General features: G+C 40.7%; 2 protein-coding genes across 2 annotated transcripts; one reads left to right on the top strand and one right to left on the bottom strand.

Annotated features, from left to right (window-relative positions):
• Nucleotides 1-905: 905 nt before the first annotated feature.
• On the bottom strand, nt 906-10,087 carry cdc37l1 (cell division cycle 37-like 1). The gene is made up of 7 exons (XM_080476294.1): nt 9,751-10,087; nt 6,077-6,376; nt 5,604-5,697; nt 5,123-5,238; nt 3,855-3,977; nt 3,353-3,523; nt 906-1,347 (listed from the first exon to the last, which is right to left on the bottom strand). The coding sequence occupies exons 1-7, from the start codon at nt 9,856-9,858 to the stop codon at nt 1,231-1,233; spliced, it is 1,029 nt and encodes a 342-aa protein (XP_080332420.1). The 5' UTR covers nt 9,859-10,087; the 3' UTR covers nt 906-1,230.
• A 3,578-nt stretch (nt 10,088-13,665) lies between these two features.
• LOC308117700 (ER degradation-enhancing alpha-mannosidase-like protein 3) lies at nt 13,666-25,056 on the top strand. The gene is made up of 20 exons (XM_080476754.1): nt 13,666-14,527; nt 14,640-14,685; nt 16,146-16,246; nt 17,133-17,172; nt 17,305-17,417; nt 17,558-17,711; nt 17,943-18,077; nt 18,205-18,310; nt 18,442-18,539; nt 18,717-18,842; nt 19,103-19,186; nt 19,522-19,605; nt 19,747-19,871; nt 19,958-20,123; nt 20,337-20,494; nt 20,602-20,719; nt 21,107-21,280; nt 21,761-21,926; nt 22,034-22,225; nt 23,020-25,056. The coding sequence occupies exons 1-20, from the start codon at nt 14,409-14,411 to the stop codon at nt 23,292-23,294; spliced, it is 2,580 nt and encodes an 859-aa protein (XP_080332880.1). The 5' UTR covers nt 13,666-14,408; the 3' UTR covers nt 23,295-25,056.
• Nucleotides 25,057-27,513: the final 2,457 nt, after the last annotated feature.

The following is a 27,513-nucleotide window of genomic DNA, read 5'->3' as shown; positions in this document are numbered from 1 at the left end:
ACTTGTTATAAAAAAGACCAAGTGAGAAAACTTCAAAGCGATTTCTCTTCAACAGATTGGTTTGGTTCCATCCATGTTTTCTTCCGCTGTGATTCAGATCAAATGTAAAGTTTGGAAATCCGCACAGGCTTGTATGTCTGTAAGTGCCTTTAAACACAATTTGCATTAGAGCACAAACAAACAAATTAACAAACAAAAGAAAAAAAAACTCAAAACATTTGAGTTTGAAACTGCAACAGTATTCAACAGCATCCAACTCGACTTTAGGTATTTTAAATTGTAATAATCTGAACTGGTTGTATTTGTTCTGAAAACACGTCGATGATTATGACACATAATCCCGTCAGGATGTCATTCCCCATTCTTTCTATGATGAGCTTTTACCCTGGTGCATTAGTATTCTGATGATGGGTTTAATTTCTATAGCATAAACACACCTCCACGGGAACAACCTGATCACACAATCAAGTAAAATCGGGCAATGATAAATGTATTGCAGTACACAATACACGTTAGCAGCTTTAGCTGAGTACTCATGCTCCATCCCAGCCTGTCCACGTGTCGAACCCCAGATTTCTCCAAATGGTGAGCTTGGACGTGAATGTGAATGATCATGTAAAGCTTGTCGAGACTGCTCCAGTGGTAAAATAAAAAACCCTTTACGCAACATAAATCCAATGTTAAGTCAGATATGTGCCCCCCCCCCCCCCCCCCCCCGCGGACCTCACATGATCTCGTGACCATACTCCTCCACCCTGAGTCCAACAGCCGTTTGATATTAGCTTTTGTTCAAATGCTATATTGATCATGTATTCTTTGTGTTGTCTGGAAGACATCTTATTCCATCAGTTCTTTTACTGATACACAAGAACCACAGAAATGATGACAACGTAAGAAGCCCATCTGGTAGAAGGTGGTTATGGCACAACATGCAGTTTAGTCGTCAACAGATTCAACAGGAACCAACTCGCAAGAGGCCGAAAACAGCAACCGACGAAAAGCAGCACTGACCAAAAGAAAATAAAAAAAATTGTCACTTGCGAAACTTGATTTCCTGCAGTTTGCTGAACACTGGAACACAGAAGACCCGGCGGGTCTCTGTTTCACTCTTGCTCTGCTGCAACATTTTCCAGCCCGGTCGGCTGTGAGAGGAGCGCCTTGCAGCCCAGGTTGTTCCTAAACGGGTAAATAGCGGAGATGGAAGAAAAGCAGTGGCTGGTCCTACATTTCCTAAGACGTCTCCATCATGCGCATGTCATCTGCCTCTGCAGTGTCCTCCTTTGTCCACCACCCTGTGCTTGTCCAAAGTCCAGTCTCTATACAACGCTTCATGGGATACTCTGCCATCTGGAGAGAGGAGAACAAACCGTCACCGTGGAGCACAAACAAAATATGCAGATTCAATTTAACTGTCAACAGACTCATCGAGAGGAGGGAGGTTTCTTCTTTTCAGTGTGGACATTTGGCAGCCAGCGTGCCAGCGGGGCCAAAAGGGGGGCGCAGTCCTACTTCCTAGTCCTACTCATTGAGAAAAGGTTTTCAAAGCACAGCGATGGCGCTGACGTCCAGTGGTATGTCTCCATACACAAGACATCATTTTCATGTATTTCATGTCTGTGATTACTGCACAATGCCAAACACAACATAGACTTTGTCTTTCAACAGACAACTTGGGGCTGCGTTGGTCATATGACTTATGTGAAAGGAGCTGGTGCACAAACTAGTCTCAGTAGGCTAAAATATGAAAAGGGATTATTTAGTGTCAGCTGTTATAATCTGTGCAAAGAGATTGAAGATTGGCTTTGGTTTAAAACAAACCTTGTTTTAGTGGTTGGAGTAGAATTAAATCAATGGTTTCAAAACGAGCTGCTGTGAGGCCTGAGAGTGATCCATCCATTTGAAACACGAGTGCTGGTAAAGCCGAGCACTTTTAAGGAGTTTTCTAAAATGATACGTTTTTAAGAGGAGGGGGGAAATATTTCTCTCATGGTGTGTTCACACCTTCCAACTAAAGCTACTCTGATAGTGCTGTTTATTTAAGATCGTGCTCGCCATTCAGACTGTTCACCTTTTTCAACCAGCAGCTTATGGACAGCTTTAAAATTAAATGAGATGTGGTTCACTATTATTCTGAATGAGCTAAAACACAGTCTATATATGTTTTTCAAAATCCAGGAAAAGGCCATCCTTACACATGAAGAGTGAAACTCACTCACACCCAATTTGTCTCATTGAACTTCCGATAATTTCCCGTATTTGTCTGCGTCACACAGATTTCTTTTAATAAGCATTGGGTTTGTTTCGCAATCATTGTGTTCAAATTGTAAACAAAGGTGTGTTATTATCGATCCAACACTTATGAGCTGTTGTGATGAGAAAGAACTACATTTTCACGTGGAGCACCCAGACATCCACCGATATGAAAAATGATTCGCTTTCACTCCGGACATTTCTAACGGATTAACAATATCTCGGTAATTATTTACCTAAACTTTCAAAACTTGAAACAGATTTAAAATAAAATGTGGACCTTAAAACATAAAAATATTTGAAGTGAGCCTTCTGTGTAAGATTTGTATAAACATTTATTTGAAATACCAAAATAACTTTATGAATCCATTTTCTTAACTTGACCAGCCAGTTGAATTTTAAGTTTGATACTTAAGTAGCCAGCAGGGTATTTCCCCCCTCTCTATATTAATGTGTACTTGCACTAATTGTAGAAGCTTTGCTTCTATGATGTACAGAGATAGACAAAATAAGGTTAACTTCAGTCTAATTCTAAGAATTATAAGAAGGATGTTGTCACATTGATAAGTTGAAATAAATATTTTTTTTTTGTTTTATTTTTTTGGTTTGTTGAATCGTGTATCTGGTTGACCGGATAAACAACAACTACTACTACTACTACTACTTCCTTTTAACAAGTCTGGTATCACAGACAAAGACAACAAAGATTAAGACTTTCTCTGGGATGTACAGTATTAACAAACTCTGCTGAAAAATGTTTTGGGTGAACATGAACACGCTGACGTGAAAATAACTGTTATATATTTGTGTCCCAAAACATGTCTTTTAAAAAGTTTAACCAGTGGTAATAACATTGCCTGTGTGCATAAATGTGTTTCCCCCTGGGATGGACAGGTGACCTGTGACCCCAGGATGTACCCAGCAGTCAGCAGGGGTCAGCTCCAGGTGAAGAAGAGGGATGGATGGAGGGAGAATCAGGACTATAATAAAGCAGCTCAATTGCACCACCTCACAGCTGGATGATGTAACTGCAGGAGGTTATAAATCACAACCACACTAAGAAAAAAAAAAAAAGAAGAAGAAAGCAAGCGTTAGAACTTACTAAAGGTAAAGAGTCTGTTACTGCTTTTGGGACGGGTCTGCAGTTTGTGCCAGTATTCTGCTGCTCAACATTGTGTGCATCACTTCTACATTTCGCCGTGTGTTCTTTGACTCTCCGTTTGAAGGCCTCAAGTTCTGTGTGGAAGACCTCTAAATAGACGTCTTGTCCCTCCTACAAAAGGAATAAAAAGACCATTAGCAAGACGTAATACAAGATTCCAGAAAGGAAATGTGTGGTAGGCTGTATTCCTCAGTAGCATGGAGCCAATCTTTACATTGAAACAGTGGGGAATGCAATACATTTAGATACTTTTCAAGAAAGAAATGGTTAAATATGTGTGACATTATTCTTTTCGAACTATATCATGTATATTGCTTTAACATATTTCATCATGTAAATAGCACAAACAAGTGTTTTAGGCCAACTTAACTAGTAATAAGTAATTAAGTTCTGTCATGAGTTTCAGGACAGTTTTCAGTAGAAAGGAAAATGGAAGTCCTACTTTGGCTTTGTGGAAGAACTGTCTGAAGCAGCCTCGAGGATCCTGCTGAGAGTTCGAAGCCATCTCCAGGATGAACTGCATAACTACAGCTTGGTGCGCCACCTGCTCCATCAGCGCTTCTTTCTACAGGACACAGGACAAACCATTGCCTGCAGGTTCTCATATTCTTGACCGCACACAAACGCTTTTACCACACCGTGCACATTTCTTGCAAATTTAAAGTCAGGAGTGCGGGAAATGTAAAACGTTACACCAACACTGCATGCATTGTGCAGATTGTGGAAAGAAGTTTCTGACTTGTCGACGAGTTGCTTACCGTAATTTATTAGCAGGATTTTTGTGTCAAGCAATTAAACAAACAAAACTTGTCTAATAAGTACTAAGGTGATGTGTGTTTATGGCTTCCATGTTTGTTTTAGGGAGAGAAGTTAATTATACCCGAGCGCAGTTTGTAGCAGCCAGGAAAGAGAACGATCAAACATTTCCATTTAGTTCACGGTGTTAATACCATGTCCTCTTATTGCATATGTAATTTAACAGTTTTGTTCTTTAAATAAAGTCCATTTCGGAGCTTCACAACTCAGATATGAACTATTTTACCATCACAATTAGTTGAGGACAAGTCGACTAATGATTTTTTATTAGTTGTCCCATCCATAAGTTAATTTCACTCACACTTAACGTTTTTCAGGAAAACATTCAACTCTGTTATTAGTCTATCACTTATGACAGCATCTGAATGTAGCCTTCTAGACTGCTTTTGTAGTCCCACCGATTCTATAGCCAAGATTCGCCCGCGTGTCGTATATTTGAAACATGCAGTCAGGGAAAACAGTAACATAAAAAAAAAAAAACACTATCATTTACTGACAGTTGAAGCTATCTTGGAATACAGGGCAGAAGTATTTACTTTGAATTTTTAAAACCTAAAAATCTAATGTTGAAATCAATCTGGAAGTCCTGGGGATGAATTTATTCCTCCTTATTTACACTGCTGAGATTGGAGCCAAAGAATGAATCAATGACGCAAAGAAAAAAAACCTTTCAGTCCTGTAAAAACAAACTGCTCTCTTTTCTCAATTAAAAAAAATAAAGATTTGTGGCTGATAATGCATGTTAAATCTCACCCACAATGCCACAACTTAACTCGGCAGTTAGGGAATGGAATTTTTTTTTTTTAAATGCTTGTAATAGGAAGCAGGGTGCAACGAAGATCTGCTGTTTCATCCCCTGAGGGGAGCAGCCAGAAACCTAAAAACACCATTTACCCCTTCTTGCTGTAGTCTCATGCACCACAGAATTAAATAGTTGGCTGTTTCCCCGCAAATCAACTGAGGCAGGTCTGCAAGGAACCGCTGACTGTCGTCCCATCTCCGCAACATACCTGATAAAAGAAACACTTAATATCAGTTTGACCAAAACAAAAACACCATCTACTCACTTCCCATGTCAGTGGTAGCCATTATCTATTGAAAACACCAGCACATGTTGCTAGTGTTCAGACAGAACACTGAGGGTGATGCATACTTGATAATGAAAAATAAAGCAAAGACCGTGTAATCCTGAAAAAAGGGCTAAACACAAGGTGATGCATCTGGACGCACGTGATGAAATTCCTGAATAAAACATTGTGTGAGGCTGGAATGGACACCCTGCAATGATTGGTGAACCACAAGTTTAACTTCTGATTATCAACAAGACTGTCTTTCAAGCTGATGAGACACAGAATGATGATTTAATATCATTTACCAAAATGCCGAAGCTCCTGTTCGTACTGCTGAAGAAATGACGGGGACTTGTCTTGATCCTGTTCTCCAGCTTGATTCTGGACATTGATGATACTCTAGAAAAACACACCAAAGACAATATAAATGTACAAGTAAAATATCAATAAATAACTACTTATTAATAAAATCATAAGATAAAAAGTTTTGAAATGTGATGATGAGTCTCAAGTAATTAAACATGGTTTGGAATACAGTATTTTACATTTTTTAAATAAATAATACAAAAAGTGATTGATTAATTGAGCCTATGTATAATATATAAGGAACATTTCGCTGTTTGAATTACACTTTGTGGACAAATCAACCTCTCGATCGCATACCGAGTTTTCAAGATCCACCTGTATAACTGCATCATTAATACAAGCAAGGTACAAACTGAGATGACCATCAAAACAACTGCTCATTTTCATTTTTCCACTCCAGTGTATGCCTTGCCTTATCAAAGACGTCCCAACTTCCGATAGTGCCAAGCACGGGGCTGCGGCTGGGTTCCTGACCTCCCAGCATGCTCTCCTTCCGACGCCACTCTTCCTCTGTGTGTGTGAGTTCTGAGGGGCAGGCCAGAGTGCGAGCGCGCTCCTGCTCCAGCGACTCGGAGCTGTGGACCCCTAAAGAACAAAACTGGTCCTGCGCCTCAGCCAGCCTCCAGCTCGACACGATGGAGGCCTTGAGGCAGCGCTGCTGGCCCTGGCAGAGTGACGCCATGGCACAGTCACAGAGTGGCAAAGATGGCGGCTTGTGTGATGGAAACAGACAAAAAGGAACTGATGTGAGTCCATGAAGGTTTCACTTATCATGGAAAAAAGGTCAGCTGATGCTCCCAAGTGGATCACCGATTCCTTGCTTTGTTTTTAAATGTTTAACTCGCTGCTCCAACATGTGCACCGCAAGACTAAAATATTGTCAACAAGGTTGTTTCTGAATAAAAAAAATATTTCCTCAGTAAAAAAAAACTTAAAATGAGGCCCTACAAAAGGCAAGAGTGTACATCCTGACTTCATGCTTTCTTACCTTTTTGACAAATGGCAATGGTATTCACCAGGTGCATCTAAAAAATATATATATATGAAAGCGTGGAAAAGTATGTTTCTCAAAATTCAAGATGAGCAATGAAACTGACATGTATTTCAGATTGATTGTACAGACTGAGATATGTCAAGGATTTTGTTTGAAATCTTTAGAATTGTAGCTATGAGTACAGTATCACAATACTTTGGAATATCTCATTTTATTTTTACTTCAGGCAAATCAGTAACAAATTTCAAATTTAGAAAATTGCAATGCACTTGTATGCATAGCTTGTTTCGGTCATGTAAATCAATAACAAAACTGAACACAAAGCAGCATCAAACAGAAAGAGACAGAAAATATAATACATATCAATGTTAAAATCATTACATACACTCTTCCCTAGTATACTGAAGAAGAAAGAAGAATGGTGTTTTTGTTTATGAACTTCAGATTAACAAGGGATTGGTGATGTATAATAGAAGCATTGTTTGGGATGAGATATTTCAGAAGACAAATCAGAAGATAAACTTTGAAAAAGTTCGAGTAACATTCTCTGTTGAGTGCAGACGTTTCAACACAAAATTGAAAACAATTTACCATTAAGATATCAGTACAAGAACAACATACAGTACAGACCAAAAGTTTGGACACACCTTCTCATTCAAAGAGTTTTCTTCATTTGCATGACTATTGACATTGTAGATTCACACTGAAGGCATCAAAACTATGAATTAACACATGTGGAAATATGTACTTAACAAAAAAGTGTAAAACAACTGAAAACACGCCTTATATTCTAGGTTCTTCAAAGTAGCCACCTTTTGCTCTGATTACTGCTATGGACACACTCTGCATTCTCTTGATGAGCTTCAAGAGGTAGTCACCTGAAAGGGTTTTCACTTCCCAGGTGTGCCCTGTCAGGTTTAATAAGTGGGATTTCTTGCCTTATAAATGGGGTTGGGACCATCAGTTGTGTTGTGCAGAAGTCAGGTGGATACACAGCTGATAGTCCTACTGAATAGACTGTTGGAATTGGTATTATGGCAAGAAAAAAGCAGCTAAGTAAAGAAAAACGAGTGGCCATCATTACTTTAAGAAATGAAGGTCAGTCAGTCCGAAAAATTGGGAAAACTTTGAAAGTGTCCCCAAGTGCAGTCGCAAAAACCATCAAGCGCTACAAAGAAACTGGCTCACATGAGGACCGCCCTCTGCTGCGGAGGATAAGTTCATCCGAGTCACCAGCCTCAGAAATGGCAGGTTAACAGCAGCTCAGATTAGAGAGCAGGTCAATGCCACACAGAGTTCTAGCAGCAGACACATCTCTAGAACAACTGTTAAGAGGAGACTGTGTGAATCAGGTAGAATTCATGGTAGAATAGCTGCTAGGAAACCACTGCTAAGGACAGGCAACAAGCAGAAGAGACTTGTTTGGGCTATAGAACACAAGGAATGGACATTAGACCAGTGGAAATCTGTGCTTTGGTCTGATGAGTCCAAATTTGAGATCTTTGGTTCGAACCACCGTGTCTTTGTGCGACGCAGAAAAGGTGAACGGATGGACTCTACATGCCTGGTTCCCACCGTGAAGCATGGAAGAGGAGGTGTGATGGTGTGGGGGTGCTTTGCTGGTGACACTGTTGGGGATTTATTCAAAATTGAAGGCATACTGAACCAGCATGGCAACCACAGCATCTTGCAGCGGCATGCTATTCCATCCGGTTTGTGTTTAGTTGGACCATCATTTATTTTTCAACAGGACAATAACCCCAAACACACCTCCAGGCTGTGTAAGGGCTATTTGACCAAGAAGGAGAGTGATGGGGTGCTGCGCCAGATGACCTGGCCTCCACAGTCACCGGACCTGAACCCAATCGAGATGGTTTGGTGTGAGCTGGACCGCAGAGTGAAGGCAAAAGGGCCAACAAGTGCTAAGCATCTCTAGGAACTCCTTCAAGACTGTTGGAATACCATTTCAGGTGACTACCTCTTGAAGCTCATCAAGAGAATGCCAAGAGTGTGCGAAGCAGTAATCAAAGCAAAAGGTGGCTACTTTGAAGAACCTAGAATATAAGGCGTGTTTTCAGTTGTTTCACACTTTTTTGTTAAGTACATAATTCCACAAGTGTTAGTTCATAGTTTTGATGCCTTCAGTGTGAATCTACAATTTTCATAGTCATGAAAATAAAGAAAACTCTTTGAATGAGAAGGTGTGTCCAAACTTTTGGTCTGTACTGTATATATTTTGTTAGTAAGTTAATATATGACGTCTTTGGATGCGAGTATTAGACTGCGGATGGTTGAGAATTGTACTGTATTAACGTTTCCGTGGCCCAAAACCAAAGTGTGTTGTAATGCACCACCATAATCTGTTTATGCAATGTTTTGATTAAAATGTAAAAGTCCCATAAGGCCACATTCTCGTTAGGAGAATTGTTTGATTTTATAAACCTTAATTGACGCCTATAAAGTGCTGGATCAGAATCAGAACCACAAACTAAAAGCTGTTCATCTTTGAGGACCAGGAACATCATTTGTTACAGGAGGACTCCAGCAGGGGGCTAAACATAAATAAACATAAACAAACTCTTTTCTATTTCATTCATGCTTACGTAGGTGACCAAACAGGCAAACGCTCTGTCGGGTCAACAGCTATCACACCCAGCTGTCAGTGTCTGGGAGTATAGAGAGCCTGTGGGACTGTGGACGGGAGCTGCTGCTTTTTGTGGCCTCTGATCTGATCTGACTGTCCTTCCTATTTATGGACAATTTTCTCCTGACAAGGCGAGGACACCACGGGTCAGCTGATTAGCCTACAGAGACATATGGGTGTGTGCGAGGTTAGCATTAGGCATGGCATGCACTATAAATGACCCAGCAAATGAGGTGACTCCCTCGTATGAAGGATGGGAAGACGACTACACAAACAAAGTATACAATCAGACATAATGTCACAATGCATCACGCCATGTAATTTGGCTTGGACTCACTCCACAGAGCCCCAAACAAGCTTAGCTTGTTAGCATGCTTTTAATACTGTTAAGTTATCTGCATGGTGCCAAAGAAAACCTGACAGTGGCCACTTGGTATTAGAGAGATACCTGCTGGTGAGGATGACCCCCGCTGTTGCCCCGGGCTGTAGTTAAAGCTGGGTTGTTGCTGAACTCCTCGTCTGGATGAAGTGAAGCTCCGTTACCCAGCCACTCCATAACTGCTAACAAACTAGCGGGCTAGCAACGCCGCGGGACCAGCCAGCTACAGCTCGCCGCGCTTGGAAAACTGATGAACAGTGTTATGTCCGGTACTTCGCTGTCTGCCAGAGTGATGTTTGATGTTTAATCCCGATTGGAAAGTATCCAGAAGAGGAGGGTAAATGTAACACAGCACTCTCCTGCGCCCCAAACTGACTGGCCGGGGCTACAATAACATCAGCAGTGTGTGTTACCGGTTGGTGACGTACAGAGCGCGTGTGGGAGCCAACTTTGACCACGTGACACTGCAAAGAACAATTTCAATTCTTAATAATAATTATAAAGTTTTTTTTTAATGATAAAACCCCAATCCAATTTGTAGCATGTACAGAGCCCCGGCCTACGGGGACATGCCATAAAAAAAACAAAGAGGTACGGATCTGCGGACACGGAGCGCAAGCTTATGCACAAAGAGCACAGCCGTTACTCTCTCGGACACCGGAAGTCACGTGATCTGTATACATGAAGTGGGCCTTCTTATTATTATTATTATTATTACCATTTTAATTGATTTATATGAATCAATTCAAACAAATAAATGAAGAACACATACACACAGTTAATAACATGTAAAGTAAGTCTTTGTGTATATCTGAATCTTTATCGTACCAACTCTACACAGGAAGGTACGTCACTTGGGCGGAAGTCTGTCTTAATTTTTTTTAATTGAACAAGAACATTTACAAACTCCAGTGGTGGCTACCTATCATGCAATCATCCAGCACAAAAAGGAACAAAAAAGTAGATGCAAACAAATAAACAGAAATTCAAGGGGGGGAGGTATAAGCATTAAAAAAGGCATAAATAATCCAATACATGCGAGCAATCACATAAACATATTTTCACAATGAAATTGAAATGAAAATCTGCGGAAAACAATGATGTCTTCACAACAAGAGTTTGGGGCAACACCATGCTGATGAGCAACACAGTGTACCAAGTGTGTGTGCTGAATACTCTAAGGAAGCAAAGCATGGACTCTCTACTCCTGCCAAGAACGCAGACTAAACGCCTTCCACCTGCTTTGTCTCTGATGACTCCTGGGGATCATCAGGCAAGATCGTGTCACTAACAAAGATGTCTTAGCCCAGGCAGGGACATCCTTAATGTTTGTACTGGATGGGCCATGTCTGCCCCATGGACGACGGGCACGTTACAAATCACATTTTGTATGACCAGCTGGCCACTGGGTCCAGACCTACAGGACGGCCTGCACTGTACTACGAGGATGTCAGAAAGCGTGGCCTGAGGGCAAGCGGTATCGATACAGCGGACCTGGAAACAACATCCTCAGACCGCACCAGTTGGTGGTCCACCGTGAAGGCCGGCATCGGAGATGTCACAACGGGTGTTGCAACTATCCCACAGACTAATCCATGGCTTAACTACCATAGTCTACCGAGACTGACCGAATTTTTTTAATCCTCCTGAAACATTTTTAAGGTTTTCATCAATTACAGGAATCCTTACATATCCTTTATCTCATTGAATCACAATTCTGCATTTTGTTTAGAATAAGAAATATTAATACATGTTGGTAAATAAATTCAAGATCTCCTTCTCTGACAGAAACACGTAACACTTTTTTCACCATATTAAACCCATGTATTGATGTTACATGGTCCATGGTCCAAAGGACCTCCTACTCGAGCAGACATCCTCCTGAATGCTCTGAAGGATCTGATGAACAGTCTTTTGTCCAATCTCGTAGATTCAAATCTCATCTGTGCTGTAAAACGGCTCAAGGTGCAAAAACTCATTCAAGTGTGTCTTTAAAATGTTTGTATGACTGTTGAATTTTGGTCTGGCATTCATGCAGTAAAGCACAATGTGTTTGAAACTTATAGTTGACAGGACCTGTGCTGGATGATGCGAGGAAAGAGGCGAGAAAACCATACATGGACAAGCTCATCCAGAGAATAGAAAATGTCTGACTGGATGCTGATTGTAGCAGGTGTGTATGTCACTATGGTCATCTGTGTGGATTGTATGCTGAAGCTTATCATTAGTCTTTTATATTGTCTTCACAATAAGTCAATTTGAGACATGATGATAAAAACATCTTTTGATCACCGTTTATCCTCCAAAAGCATCATAATATATACATCAAATAGTTTAAATAGAAATTAAGATGCTATTTAATAAAGACACTGAAAATGGTCATAAAAATCAGCAGGTTGGTCACAAATTGAATGTCTGGCTTTATTTTCTCCTCAGAGACGTGAAAGAGATCCTTCTGGAACTGGTGGAGTTCAGGTCCAATGACTGGGGCAGAGTCCCTGCTGCTGCAGCTGGTCAGGGTTTTTCAGACTGACCGACTGTTTTACCAGCATTTCATGGACCCCATGTGTGTTGATATATTATTTAATGTAATGTTTGCCTGTAATAAATCCTTTATAATGTGATGTTGTACTGGCTTGAATTTTTCAATCATGCTCAATGCTTTAGGTGACCAAATGACTGCGTTAGGACAAACAATGACCAGCCATGACATTATAACCACTGATAGGTGAAGCAATACACGAGGCAGTAAATTAATATTCTCTCCTACAATTTGATGATGTCTCTCATATTTAGACATTTCTAGATAATTTTTTCTAGAGAATCTGTGATTCAAGTCTTTAGGCTTTTCTTATTAGTAGATTATGCTGTGCAGTGTCTATAAAGTGGGTTCAAACAAAACACTGGAAATATTATTTATATTATTATTTCTATAATAATGTATTTGAATGCAACAATGCATCATTCCTTTTAAATGACAGGTGACTCAAAACTTTAGAAACTTTCAGCAGTTAATTAGATGGATTTATTGTCTCAACAATTTCTGTAAAAAATGGCGTATGCAAAAAACACATTGTACGGGAGTGGATTGAGGAAACATAAAAATTGGATATTAGAATGTATTTAAGGTCTGTTTTGTTGCCCCCCCCCCCCCCAGTTGCAAAGACCAAACAAAATACAAAAGCACAATTCTGGTCAAACTCTGCCATCAACTGGCTGCTGAGTGTTTGTGCAGGTTGATGAACATTTTTGGTTTATTTTAAAAATCGTTAAAGATTAAGAATAGACAAACCCCTCTCTCTCTCTCTCTCTCTCTCTCTCTCGCTCTCTCTCTCTCTCTCTATATATATATATATATATATATGAATATATATACACACACATACATATATATGTTTGATGTCATTTTATAAACAGTGTAGAAATGGGAGAAGTGTCAGTAGTTTATAGAATGAAACAAAAATGTTCATTTTACTCAAACACATGCCTATAAGTAGTAAATTCAGAGAAACTGATAATTTTGCAGTAATTTTGAAGTATATATATATATATATATACCCAATTATCCAGAATTGAATGGATTATGTTGTTACATGATACTTGATAGTTAATTAGATGAATTGTACCTAATGTTATTTTATGTTTGATGTTATTTTATAAACAGTTTAGAAAATGAGATTTACAAAACACAAACCATTAAAAACATCAGCTGACATTACAACTCTGTGACGTAACAACCACCAAACATTTTATGTCCTGTGTATTGTCTGTAAGGAAGCCTTCCTGGGTTAAAAACCTGCAGTCTACTCTTTTACATGTCTAGAACCCCAAACATAACGTTAATCTAAGATTTGTACCAAATTAATAATCACTAGGTGTGTTAATGGAGGTGTTCAGTGGAGGGTTTATCAGACATATATCTGGGTTGTACCTGACGTGGTTTGAAACGCGCCTGTGAGAAATAGCTGAGGGCGGAAACAACTCGTGATCAGCCGGTTAGCAACAAAGCCTGTCCTCGCTGACAGCTCGCTGCTCCTCCGCACAGAAATGCACCGACACCCGGCGACGTGTCAGCGACCTTCTTACTTTATGACTGTAAGCTCACACGGAGAGTGACTTTCGGCTTTGACCTGGCTTACTGTCTTTATTTAACTCGTAATCCCGGTAGTTAACCAACTAGCTTCGGTAACGGAGGGCGGAACAAGTTGATAACGGGTTAGCCACCGGGACGCTCCCAGCACCGGGGATCGTTAGCTGCTCTGCTCCGTCTTTGTTCACCCGTGATTACCGACTATTATTTTTATTTTGCACATTCAAACAAACGCGTGTGTTTATCCTCTTCCGGTTGCCTCGAGCCAGCCGGCGCTGAGCGTTAAGTTTTGTTTTGTTTTCCCGGAAAGCGAACAACGGTGGTGCTATTGTTTACATGGACATCAGCGAGCTGAAGCTGCTGTCTGAGGACATGTGGTGGTCCTAACACGACCCTCACTGCAAGTAACATGGACCCGGGAGGCAGCTAACCACCACCAGGCACCTCCACTGACATGAGGACGAGCTGGTCTCTGGAGGAGGACAGCTGTGCCTGCAGGACTGTTTGATTCTTTTTTTTCTTCTTTTTTTTTGTTGCGTGGGCGCTGGAGAAACGACGGGGGGGGGTCTGTTTCGACACATTGATCTGATGTGAGGACACACCGGGGGAGCGGGGCTTGAAGTTTACTGGAAGATAGATGGCGCACCCCTCTGGAACAGGGATGATGCTGAAGTCTCTGCTGATGATCAGCTTTCTTGGCTGGGCAGCATGTCAGGAGAGTCAGACCATGACAAAAGAGGAGAAGTCCGTCATCAGGTGACGAGTGTCTGCACACACATAAACACTGTTTACATGGAGCAGCACTGTGAGTAGTGTGTGGCCACAGTTTCAATGCATATAATTTGTGTTTCGTCATTTGTTTTTGCAGGCACCAGATTGTTGAAATGTTTGATCATGCTTATGGCAGTTACATGGTAAGCAAGAGTCCATCCATCCATCCATCCATCCATCCATCCATTCATCCATTCATTCATATTTGAGTTAGTTGTGCCACAGCACATCCCAGTTGAACATGGGTGTACTTTGGAAAGCTCACAAGTCAGTCACAGAGCCAATAAGATCAGGTAATCCTTTATTAGTCCCACACTGGTTAGATGATGTGTTGTTGCAGCAGCAAGTGATTATCATTATTTATATTCTTGCATCATAATGTTGGTAGTGATGGGAAATATACCAGTAGACACACACACACCTCCATTTGCACCAGCAGGTATTTTATACTTGCCAAAAACCTTAAATGCATGTTTTTGAACTACAGGCGGGAAACCCTTGCATGCTCATGGAGAATAAGCAAACTCCACTTTGAAAGGCACACAAGCCCAAATTCATCGAGGAAAGACGTGCTTGTGATTGTTGGATGCAGAAAGTAATCTGATATTGTTGTTGTGAGGTGGGATAGTAAGAGTTGGAAAATACTTACATGTTTGACTTCTGTGAGAAACTCAAATAGCAGCATCCCCGACAAATCAAGAAATAAAGACTTGAAAAGTTAACTGATCTTTTTTCAGTTAATATTTATGAAAACAGAGAGTAGCCTTGCATCAATCAGATTCTTTGAAGTCGATTCATGTTGTGCATCCTTAAAGTAGCTGGAGGCGGCTGGTTAACTTGCTAAACTTCAGTAGCCATACACACATAAACATCATTAAATGACACCAGGACTGTGTTTTTTTGTGATTGGCTCAAAATTTAATTGTAAAAAATATTACATTCTGTGTATTATTTGGTGTAATTATTTCTAATGTGTATTTGAGGAATATCAATTTAGTAGCTTGTTGTGTGCACTTGGGTTTGACAGTGGATGCAGCTCCTACCTCAAAACTTTTCCTCTGAACTTTTTGGGATTCCTGATGACTGTTACCGAGGCATTAAATTTAAAAAGCAGGTGGACAAGAGGGCTTGCCCATCTCAAATCTCTTTATAAATGTCGCCCAGGCCGATGTTGCAGGTATACCAGCAATAAGACTGTACGTTGGCTCAAGTGATACACAAAGATATTCAAGAAACCTGGTGATGTCTGTGGAGGCGAACTGTTATTGAGTGGAAATGTTGACGAGACTCGCTAGTACATAAAACATTATTAAGCAGGATTTTTTTTATTTTTTTTGCACCTCAGGAGAGAGGCGTTATTAATTGTTGGATGTGGGGAAGAAGACAGCTTGCTGTTCCATTTATTACAGGAGAATATAATCAAATACCCCCTTCAGTTCAAGAGATTTTATTTTTCTAAATTTAATGTCAAACCAACTGGGAAATGTGGTTGGACAGGTTTGGAGAGTATTGAATGAAATACAAAAGGCTTCCTTTTCTGATTCAGAAGTGGTGTAAATCGTTTAGTAAGGCCTGAAGACGATTGCAGGTGTTTCTGTTGCAGAAATACGCCTACCCAGCAGATGAGCTGATGCCTCTGAGCTGCAGAGGCAGAGTCCGCGGTCAGGAGCCCAACAGAGGGGATATAGATGACTCTTTGGGGAAGTAAGTGCATCAGTTATTGACACAAACCTGAGATAAATCTGGCGAGGACATCACACTCCACTTTCTGGCTGTGTATTTTTAACTCCTAAAGGCCCTGAGTGATAATTGTGCGCATGCCTCTGGGACAAAGTGCAATGTTTGTGTGTCTCCCTGTAGAGCTGGACGAAGACTGATTCTCCCATGTGAATTTTTATATCTTTTTTTAATACGACACATTTCGTTGGTCAAACGACTTCAAAACAAAGGCTCCATTTAAAATATGCCCACGCGGCCTTTGTTTCTCAAAGTAGAAGAAAGAAATGATGCTCCTGCTGTTTAAGGAATTATAATTATGGATTCATTGTAAGTCTGTTTAGATCAAATGCATTTTCAGTGTGCAGGTTCACAATGCTGCATCCTGCCAGAGCATCATGACTTCCTGACCACACACAAAAAAAGTAGTTTAACAACAGTGTACTAACAACACGTGACACTTGAACCAAATATACCTTCCTATTGACATTAGAAATCGCTTTGGATTAAACAAACTGCATTAGGTAGAAGGATATCCACATAAATTCACATCTCTGGAGCTGAAACACACTCTCAAATTGTTTTTGTTCTGCTATTCAAACCTCATTTGAATTCAGAGTGGATGCCCCAGTTTCTTCATACTTAAATTAGATGCTAATTCCAGTCAATAAAATCTTCAGGATGGTGATAAATCATGGACCTTCACAGCAGCGAATCCGATTACGCATCACACATGTTGCATAATGGGATTTCTCTGCCAATTAGACAGATCGGATATTTAACAGTCTGCTTCTCAATATGAATTTAAATGCATCAGTAGAAAAGTGAGACACCTGTCTACTATATGATTTCAATTTTGCCACTTTTCCTGTAGGTTTTCTCTCACTCTGATTGACACCCTTGATACGCTGGTGGTAAGTATTACTTCTTGTTTACAAGCTAAACTTGCAGTTTACTTTTTGCTCTTATTTCTGCACTGATTCTTCGAGCAACATCCTTATGTTTAGACGGGCCTCCCTTTTCTTGGTGTAAATGTGTGATTCTAGGTGTTGAACAAACTGGATGAGTTTGAGGATGCTGTGCGGAAGGCTGTGCAGGATGTTCGGCTTGACAATGATGTCGTGGTGTCGGTGTTTGAGACAAACATTCGAGTCTTGGGGTAAGAGGCTCGTCTGAGATTTGCTTGATTCAAAGTAAAAACATGATGCCTGAATTTATTATTTTTTTACTTGATCTATATTTGAATCAGTAGGACATATGTTCTGATTATTTCAACTCACCATTTCCGTGTCTTCACAGTGGGCTTCTGGGCGGCCACGTGATGGCCGACCTTTTGCGGCAGCGTGGGGAGAGGATGCAGTGGTATCGTGATGAACTCCTGCACATGGCCAAAGAGCTGGGCCATCGATTACTGCCTGCTTTTAACACCACAAGTGGCCTTCCATACCCAAAGGTACTTTTTTTTTTTTTTTTTTTAAATTGCAGGTTTTTATTTTATGTTCTTCATGCAGATGGAGCCGACAATCTGCTGTCTAATCCTCTAAATCTTTCTCAAATGGCCCTTAAGCCTGTCTCAGTGGGTGGATGAAAGGAGATTCCTCAACATGTGCAGTTTTGCAAACAGGCTTTAGAATTTCGACCTGAGTTTAGTAACGGGTTTCATTACTCTTTGTTGTTTTCCCAGGTGAACCTGCGGTATGGCGTTCTTAACCCACTCTCGCGCACTGGAACAGAATCGGACACGTGCACAGCGTGCGCAGGAACAATGATCCTGGAGTTTGCTGCTCTCAGCAGATTGTCAGGAAATTCTGTGTTTGAGGTATTCTCTCTCTCTCTCTCTGCCTCTAAAAACAGGACTTTGTTTTTGTACTTCTGTGTTATTTATGCCCTATAATATTCAGTTAAGGTGAAATGATGTACGAATGGTACGTTGATGTTTTCAACAGGAACATGCCAGGAAGGCTCTGGATGTTCTTTGGGAGAGGAGACAGAGAGGAAGCGATTTGGTGGGGACTGTTATCAATATCCATAACGGAGAATGGGTCCGGAGGGGTGAGGCGATACACACATAGTACAAGCACTGTGTAAAAACATAAAACTGTCACAATTCCCAGCAATAAATACTGTAGTCTTGTATATTCTCACTCAGATATGATACCTGATCCTCTCTCGTGTGTTTGCAGATAGTGGCGTTGGCGCTGGTATCGACTCGTACTATGAATATCTGATGAAGGCCTACATTCTGCTTGGGGACAATGTTTTTCTGGACAGGTTCAACATTGTTAGTCATTCCCCATTTTAAACACTAAATCATTGTATTTGGCACCAGCTTTGATATACTGTGTTCCTCTTGTGCTGTTGGCACATGTTAAGTCATTCTGTTCATATTGTTTGAGTTGGCCGAGGTGTGATTTGTGGATATATATATATTTGTTTTTGTGATGTTTTTCTGCAACAGCACTACAGTGCCATTATGAAGTACATCAGTCAACCTCCCCTGCTCCTCAACGTGCACATGCACAACCCCACTGTGAGCGTGCGGAGCTGGATGGACTCCCTCCTGGCATTTTTCCCTGGCTTACAGGTGCTCGACACTGTCCCCCGGGCTCATTATAATAAGGCGTCTAATTAAGCTCAACCTGCTGTGTTTTGCATTCATTTGTATGTTGTGGCTTGGAAAAATAATAAAACTGTCCCACAATTCCTGCACGACCTACTGTATGTAGCAAGCAGAAAGTTATTTGCAGCTTCTGTAATAGACAACAGTTCACATCAGGTTTAGAGTACAATATATGAAACCGAGAAACTGCACAGGAGGATGAATAGTACTTTGTGTTGATCCAGGTTCTGAGAGGAGATCTGAAACCAGCCATAGAAACACACGAGATGCTTTACCAAGTCACGAAACAGCACAAGTTTCTTCCAGAGGTGAGCTCTTTTTTTTTTTTTTTTTTTTTTTTAAGTTGTGCCAACCAGTAGGAAAAGAAAAATATAATACAGCTGGGCTACATGTGTACACTTTTCTATCGCTGCATTTTATGATTTTCTAATTCGATTATGTGGTATTTTTGATTTAAACTTTGATATGCCAATTATAAAATGTGTGTTTTGGATACTTGAAGTAATAGAAAGAGCTATGTTTGCAAATTTAGTGTTTTTGAGAAAAGATATCCCAAAATTGTTCTCTTCTTTTGATGTAATCTCTTCATTACTATGCATATAGGCATTACTCACCTGTCTTTCTTTGAATGATCCCTTTACAGGCATTCACCACAGAGTTCAGAGTTCATTGGGGCCAACACCTACTGAGACCAGAGTTTGCAGAGAGCACCTACTACCTCTATAAGGTGACAAACCTGACAGGACAGTGTCTTTCACAAAAAAATAAAAATAAAAAATGCCCAATAGAAAGTGTATAACAACCAGGTAAATGAACTTGACTCTACACACAACACATTTTTTTTCAAGATTACTTTTGTTCCCCGCAGGCCACTGGCGACCCGTACTACCTCAGAGTGGGGCAATCCATAGTGGAGAAGCTCAACGCCTACGCCAGGGTGCCTTGTGGGTTTGCTGCTGTGCAGGATGTGCGCACGGGGACGCATGAAGACAGGTACTCTCGGAGACAAACGAGTCTCGATTGTTGTGTTGTCAGAAGTTGTCGTCTGGTAAACGGTGCTGTTGTTTGTGGTTGTGTAGGATGGACTCCTTCTTCCTGGCAGAGATGTTTAAATACCTGTACCTGCTGTTCTCGGAGAAGAGCCAGCTGCCCATTGATATCGACGACTACATCTTCACCACTGAGGCTCATCTCCTGCCCGTCTCTCTGTCCACCACTCAGCCTGCCTGTCAGGGCAACACTACAGTAAGATCACATTTGAATGGTCTTCTAATCATCATCATGTATTGCTGTGTATTTCAGCACGTTGATGTTTTTGTGTGGCTTCGTGGCGCCTCATTGAGAAGTTTTCATCTAAAATGTCAAGTGGCTTTAAGTGTGAACCAGCAGATAGTCATGGTGGATTCACAACTTTTTTTCTTCTTCTTCTTTTTTTTTTTTTTTTAAACTTTGCTTCAGGAGGCATTTCCTGTTCCTCAAGAAGAAGATCTGTTCACACACTCTTGTCCCAGCGCTGAGACACTTTTCCCAAACAATCCTTCCTTTGCCAAAACCATCCGGGACAGCTATAAGTATCTGACTGGGGTGGGGCGAGCCTTCCACCCGATACCCATCAGGTGTGTCCAGTTGCACAGCTCTTTTGATTTTTTAAGTACAAGTTCTGGTCCAGTTGAGTAAAATGACACACTTGGAGAGTTAAGTTGAGTGTGTGTGTACTTTACAGGGAAATTGAATTGCCGCTCCACGATAACGGCATGGAGCCAATGGAGTTTCTGAAGAGCATGGGCATTTCTCTCACTCCGCTCAGAGAGGTCACGGGAGGAGTCGGTGGAAATTATAGGGTATGTTATGCACGTTTACTTTGCATTAAGCTGCAGTAGATCAATGCTTCATGTCCCAATATGTTTCCCTGACATTTCTACCAGTGCAAAGTTGCCACAACCATTGAAGCCACAATAATGAGAAATAATGCAAAAATCTTCCATTAAACTGTTATTTTTCTGATACATTTGTGATGATTTAGTCCTGAAAATGGATTTCAAATTTTCAGTAATTGTGCATTTGCTTTTAAGAGGAATCCTTTTCCCTTCAGTTTGCCTTGTATTGCAATCCAGAGAGATGGTTAAATGTGTGGAGAAAAAGTTATTCGGAGCCGTTTCATCATTTTAGTGGTTCACAATAGTGATAATGAAACTGGCCAGTCATCGTTTCCATATGAATCCCTACAGGAGCATAAAGGCGTGTACCGAGTGAAACTGGTTGCAGAAGTAAGCCAGACGCCAGAGGAGGAGGTGGTGATGCCTCATGCTGTTCAGCTCATATCGCCCCCCTTTCTGGGCAGGACCGTCCTCACGGCTGGACCTGCCAAGTTTGGCATGGACCTGACCAAGCAGGAGCATGGGGTGAGAGAGGGTGCATATAGTGCACTAACACCATGAAACGCACATCCACAGCTTTTATCTTCTACCTCCGGGCTTTGTCTTCATTTATCTTTTGATATGTGCCAAATCACAGTTTAAAATGTATTGTATGTAATGTGGTATTTTTCACATGTGTCAAATGTGCCTTGACTCCTTTTGCAATAGAGAGTGTTTACTTTCTCTGCATCCAATAAAGATGCATATGCGGCCTGCGATTGGCCAGGAAAAAAAAATGTCAATCAAATCAAGTGTTCTCCCTGGAAATCAGCACTTAGATCATTTGGAAATCATTTAACACGGTCAGGTTCAACTTTCATTTAAACAATATTTTTTTTCAGACTAGCTGTACCTACATGTATACCGTTTTCAAACGTGTTATTGTGTTGTTTTCCCTGAAAGCTTGCTGTATTATACTCTTTCTTTGATTTTCAAAACTACATTAAACAAACCCCTGTGCTCCAGGTGAAGGGCAGCATCGTGAAAGCTTCCCCCTACACTGCATGCGGCCCGATTGATAACGCAGCGGAACTTAAAGGTCGCATCGCTCTGGCCCTGCGTGGTGACTGCATGTTCGCTGCAAAGGCTCGCTGGCTGCAGGGGGCCGGGGCCATCGGAGTCATCTTCATAGGTAAGGATCATTAATATGTGTACCGACATTTCATCTGCAGTCCGTTTATAGTTAAATAGTCTAATTAAGTCTGTCTGTTAATCCACTTATTTATTGAATTCTTTAAGACCACCGCGAGGGAAGCAACAGCGAGGATACGCCCCTTTTCCAGATGGTCGGAGACGGTGACTCTACTGAGGACATCACTCTGCCTTTGGTCTTTCTGTTCAGCCGTGAGGGCGCCGTGCTCACAGCTGCTCTGGAGGAACATCACAACGTGGACGTGCTGATGCTGCCGAAGGAGAGGCAGCTTGGGCAAGGTGAGGGTCAGAACAGACAACCATACATTCAATTTAGCAACTCCCAGCACAGGACTGATTATTGTGAGTTGAAATGAATGTCACTGGTAAAAAAAAAAATTTCATTGAATGCAATTTTTTGACATTTTTGCACAGAAAAATGGCATTATGAGCACCATTATGAAGTAGATAAGATTGATTATATGGTGGCTAGTCAGCATTTTCTCCAAATTTAATGGCTTGACAAGGCAAAACAAAAAAAAGGACACGTACATAATGTTATGGCTGATTGGTGTAAATCTTTCCCTTTACAGCAGCTCACACAGAGTTTACACAGAAAAGACTATTTTATTTTAATGTGCCAGATTGAACAGTGCATTGAGTTGCGTTTCAGTCTGATTCACTCGGTGTTGTGATGTCATACACTCGTCATAGTCTCTCCACAAAACAGAGTTCTGTAACTTCGAGACAAAAGCTGTCTGATTCCGTCTGCTACACAAACAGTTGTCTGCAGTATAAATGTAGAATTACCCCAGTTATATATTTATTTATTTTCATAAGCATTTTTTTCGTGACAAATGAACACTTTATAGTATTACAAGATCCGTTTCTGTTTGTACCATTTTATTTCCTTCTATTGCCACTGGCGGTATTGGACATGTATTGTTCTCAGAACCATAACTCACAGACTGTTTATGATATTTTGTAAATTCAAAAAGTGCCATAAAGCAAGAAAACCCATTTTTGCATCCATATACAGCCATCATGGATTTCCCTCAGGACTTCTGATGTAATTTCCTTTCCTCGTTCTCCAGATAAATCAGAAAAATCCATCAGCATGAACATAAAGCTGCGCCTGGCGGAGGAAGGGGAGCTGGAGGATGGAGTGGCTCGAGGCCCCACCCTGGAGTTTGTGTTGGAAAACGACGAGGTGCTTCTCAAAGAAGTGGAGGAATTAGAACCCGTCGAGACGAGACGGTTGCAACAGCATCAGAGGCTCTGCGGAGAAGCGACGGAGAGCGGCGGAACCGAATCTGAAGATTCTTCCCAAACGCGGAATTCAAACGCTGGATCAGACGCAAATCCTTGACCTCTGCTGATCCCCGAGCAGCCCGGTTCCCTAAACACTGGTCCTGTGTCAGCATCTGAGTGGCGCGTACCTCAGAGCCCCTCACTGCCCGACAGCACCCGGAGCCCTCGCGGCCCGCAGGTTTACACCCGACAGAGGCGAGACGAGCAGCGCGACGGCCTCCCGCTCACATCCTTCCCTGACTTTGACAACTGAAGGTGGCTCTTTATTTATTAGTGGAGTTGTGTGCCGTGCAGGAACGGAGGGGGATTGTGATCTGGTGACGTTAAACGAGGCCTTGGACCAAAGTCTAGAGGTTCAGAAGGATGAGATGTAGCCGCCTAAACCTAAGCCTAAGCCTAAACCTTGCCTGTAGTGTTCCTGTCGTAGGCACTTGTGAGGTATTAATGGTGACATAGATAACTGACTAAAAACTTCACCCGAAAAAACTGTTTAGGCAGCAAAAAAAACAACAACAAAAAAAACAGCATTATTTATGCAATCACAATTCACTTCAAGTCTAGATTTGAACCTTTCACCTTTCACTTGTTCTGTTTAGACATCAAGTGAATGGCCAGTAGGTGGTGCTAGCTGGCCAAACGACTCAGTAATATTATGGATGAAGGTTGAAAACTTAGTTTTGGATCTTACTAATGAGCACTTCAGGGAATTTCAAGAGTGAATGCAGTTTGCTGGTTAGACCCATTTAAATAAATCTGTGTGTGTGTTTTGCATTTGATTCTTTGTGTGTGTGTGCGTGTGTGTGTACCTGCGTGTGTGCAACCACCATAATACCTAAGAAATAATCCAAATTGAAATATCATGTTTTTCAGATGAAACTTCCTCATGTTTAGAATTTTAAAAGTCGTGGAAAACAAAACTGTGCCACTTTGTTCAACCAATTAGTTTTTTACTTTAAGGGAGAAAAAAATTCAAGTAGAGAAGCTTGGGATGAAAACTGGACTGGCTCTTTTTTTGAGTTTGTTCTTCAAATGTAACATTAAAAAACAAAACATCTTCTATGTAGTTCCCCCTTTTGGTACGCTAAGTCACTGTCTTACCATCGTCATGTCATCATTAAAAAAAAAACAACAGAAAATGACAGAAGTTGTTTGCCTGCAATCGAGGTCCAGTCCATTTCCAGCCTGTGGTCCAACATAACTTGACATTCAAACAGAAACGACCTGTTTTTACATTTATTTGTGTTTGTTCCACCAACTAGTTTAAACTGCCAAAACTCCTTCATTGTTGCACTGTGTGAGTGTGTGGTGTGTTTTTTCTCGTGAGTAAATGTGGGCAAGTTGAATCAGATGAAGTGAAATCGGTCATAAGTGTTGGAAGATGTTTTGCCTCTGATCCCAAGTGGCTCCATCAGTTCATGCTCGCAATTTTACGGGTCATCTTTTCGAGTTCGCACGCCATTTTCGAGGATGTTCGTCCTGAAATTGTGCTGAATATGTGGACTTAGGATAAACTAATGACGCCACTTGGATAAGGGACCAAAGCACATTCCGAGAGACATGTCGGTGTCCAGTTTATTGCTTTGAGATGCCTCGTATCTGGATGAATTGCGAATGTGCACGGACATAGGAGAGGCAAGTTTATTTATTCAGCACCTTTCATACGCAAGGGAAGTCGGTGTTTTACGAGGACTTAGAAATACAATGAATTACAGGTACATTAGAGATTCAAAAGCGAGACAATAAATAGGAAAAAAAAAATGCAGAAATCCTATTTAAAAAGTAGTAGAGTGTTTTAAGGTTTGATAGTTTCTACACAGGGCTTGTCCAAACAAGTCAACTCGTGATATTTAGTAGGTTTGCTGGGGTCCAGCATTGTTTGTACCCTTTGAAGTTGAATCATGAACTCGTCCGGCAAAGCATTTATCTACTTTGTAAAAGCTTAAAGGTGTTTATGAGGCTCTCACCACACACGTACACACTGACCATTTCACTGGCATCAACATGTTTTATTTAATTTTTTCCAGCACTTACTTTGTTCTCTTTGATATGTTGTGCAATTTTTTATTTTTTTTTCCCGGTACATGGAAATGCACCTTTTGCTTCCTTCTCATGATGCTCAAGAGCAAATTTAAAAATCTTCATCCAACTGGATGTTTTCCTTTTTTTTCAGTCTTTGTATCAGGGTTTGCCAACCCTTACACCTCAGGACTATGTTTGTCACTGTTCATGCAATTGAGAGGACCATGGACAAAAAAAAAAAAGAAAAATCTGATGATTTAGATTTTTTTTTCTGTGTAATTATTTTTAATGGTGTTGAATGACCTGTTCTCTGGATCCTTGATGGTGGATGAAGTTCAAAAAGTGCCAAAAGAAATGAATGCCACTGTGGCGAGATGGCTTTCTGGAAGGAGCTGAGGCGATCTTGACAATAAAGCCCAAATCAGATTTTCCACCACTTTCTCTATTGCATTTGTCTATTTGTGCATTTATTTCTGCAGGCTATTCACTGCTTGCACTGTGGACACACTGAGAGGCAGAGGCAGCAGGTTTTACAATTTACACCAAGTAGGTGCAAGCCGGTTATGAAGAAGCACAATATTTACTTACAGGCTTTTGGTTAAGAAAAAAACCCCATTTTGTATGAATAATAGAAAACAATACAATGAAGAGCCACGTTTGTTTACATGATTACATGCATTATATTTTAAAGGACAACCAGGCAAAATAGAACGACCCTATTTCAAAAAGACTTTTACAAGTCTGCATTATTGTCAAATGGGAAGAAAATGAATAAAAAAACTAACGTGCTCGGCTGGTTTATTGAGTGTAAACTCATCAGCAGAGGTCTTTTCACGGCAGTAACACCATGACGCTCATCGTTCTCGTAAACCTGTCTCCCACGTCATTACGCACGCCCTGCGTCGTTTCCAGTCCGTCAATAAACTGTTGCCTTCATGCACCGTGGGACATTCGGCCATTTAACAGTGAAGAGAAAATTATATCTCCAAAAACAAAGTTTTTGTTCTTGTTGTATTACCTTCGTTACTGCACGGGTTTCACAACACATTTTAAAAATCTACCATTGTTTGTTGCCATCTTGTTTGATGTAATCGCAGGATGCTGGAGCCGATCCCAGCTTACGGGACTGTTAACTTTTGACCGAAAAGGGCTTTTAAAAATGGCTTGAGTAAAATTTGGAAAAAATGTGGTTTAAAATGAAGAAGAAAATAAATCCACGTAACATTGTGTTAAAAAGAGCCCAAAAGGTTAAAACAGCTAAAATGCCAAATTTGTGTGAAACATGCTGGAAAAAACTGCTAAAATCAGGTAAGGAGAGCTGAACATTTCATGAAATGTTTACCATCCTGAATTGTAATTGAAACTTCACAAATGCAACATAAGATCTCATACTACATATGAAACTTTATAAACTGTGTTTATCTTATTCTAAAGGTTAAACATGTTCTCCAGTTAAATTTGGTGGGAAGTCATAAAAACATCTGTTTTAGTGATAAAGGCCCAATCATACTTTCTGCGTCTGCAGAATATAAATATATCCTATAATATAGTAAGCTTAGGCTTTGTCCTGCTCCTTTTCAGATATGTTTGGGTAATATTTTATTTAATCACTTATTTTTTGGGCTTTGCTTTGCTTTACTCTGTTATGTTTATCTGTTTTGTGTGTTTTTATTAAATTTTGTTGTTGTTGTTTTGAATAGTTTCATTTGTGGAAACATGTCCGAAATAAACTTTTCAATAAATCAATCAATCAATCAATCATAGCCAGAACGCTCGGGAGTGAAATATAAACAACTTTAGGAAAGGAGGAGAACGCCGACAGACCAGAAGATGAAATATTTTGTTTATGTTACGTTATGGGCCGTGCACCAAAGTGAACCCTGACATTTAGAATGAATGAAATCGTGTGCGCATCCGGTGTCGGCGTGAAAGTGAAAGAGGTCTGCGTACGAGCAATGTGGTAAATAAGGTTGGGCTGTAAAGGTTGCAGACCCTTTGGGGCTGGACTGAATACAAATTGGATATGATGGTGACTCACTACTGCCATCTAATGCACAAAGATGGCATTTGTTGAATTTTACATGTTGCCCCTTTAAAGAATCATAGCAACAAGGTAAAGAAAACAGATTAAAGCAACATTTAAAATATGTTTGTTTATGGGCTTCTTTTCCTCATTTCAATCAAAAAAACAACTTTCAGCTTTGCCTTAGTGTCGTGTGCAGTGACAGTATATAGTATATACAACTCAGGTGTTATTT

This window comes from Lipophrys pholis (assembly GCF_963383615.2).
Source record: "Lipophrys pholis genome assembly, chromosome: 12".
NCBI lineage: Eukaryota > Metazoa > Chordata > Actinopteri > Blenniiformes > Blenniidae > Lipophrys > Lipophrys pholis.
This window is presented reverse-complemented; position numbering and strand designations above follow the sequence as displayed.

Bases quoted from the DNA above. Each gene is read 5' to 3' on its own strand.
- cdc37l1 (XM_080476294.1), bottom strand. From the start codon at position 9,858: ATGGAGTGGCTGGGTAACGGAGCTTCACTTCATCCAGACGAGGAGTTC. The intron at 3,978-5,122 runs GTAAATGGTGTT...TGTGTCCTGTAG, and splicing joins TGAGACTACAGCAAGAAGGG to AAAGAAGCGCTGATGGAGCA. The intron at 3,524-3,854 runs GTAGGACTTCCA...TTCCTTTTGTAG, and splicing joins AGTTCTTCCACAAAGCCAAA to GAGGGACAAGACGTCTATTT.
- LOC308117700 (XM_080476754.1), top strand. From the start codon at position 14,409: ATGGCGCACCCCTCTGGAACAGGGATGATGCTGAAGTCTCTGCTGATG. The intron at 20,495-20,601 runs GTGTGTCCAGTT...TGTACTTTACAG, and splicing joins TTCCACCCGATACCCATCAG to GGAAATTGAATTGCCGCTCC. The intron at 20,720-21,106 runs GTATGTTATGCA...GAATCCCTACAG, and splicing joins GAGTCGGTGGAAATTATAGG to GAGCATAAAGGCGTGTACCG.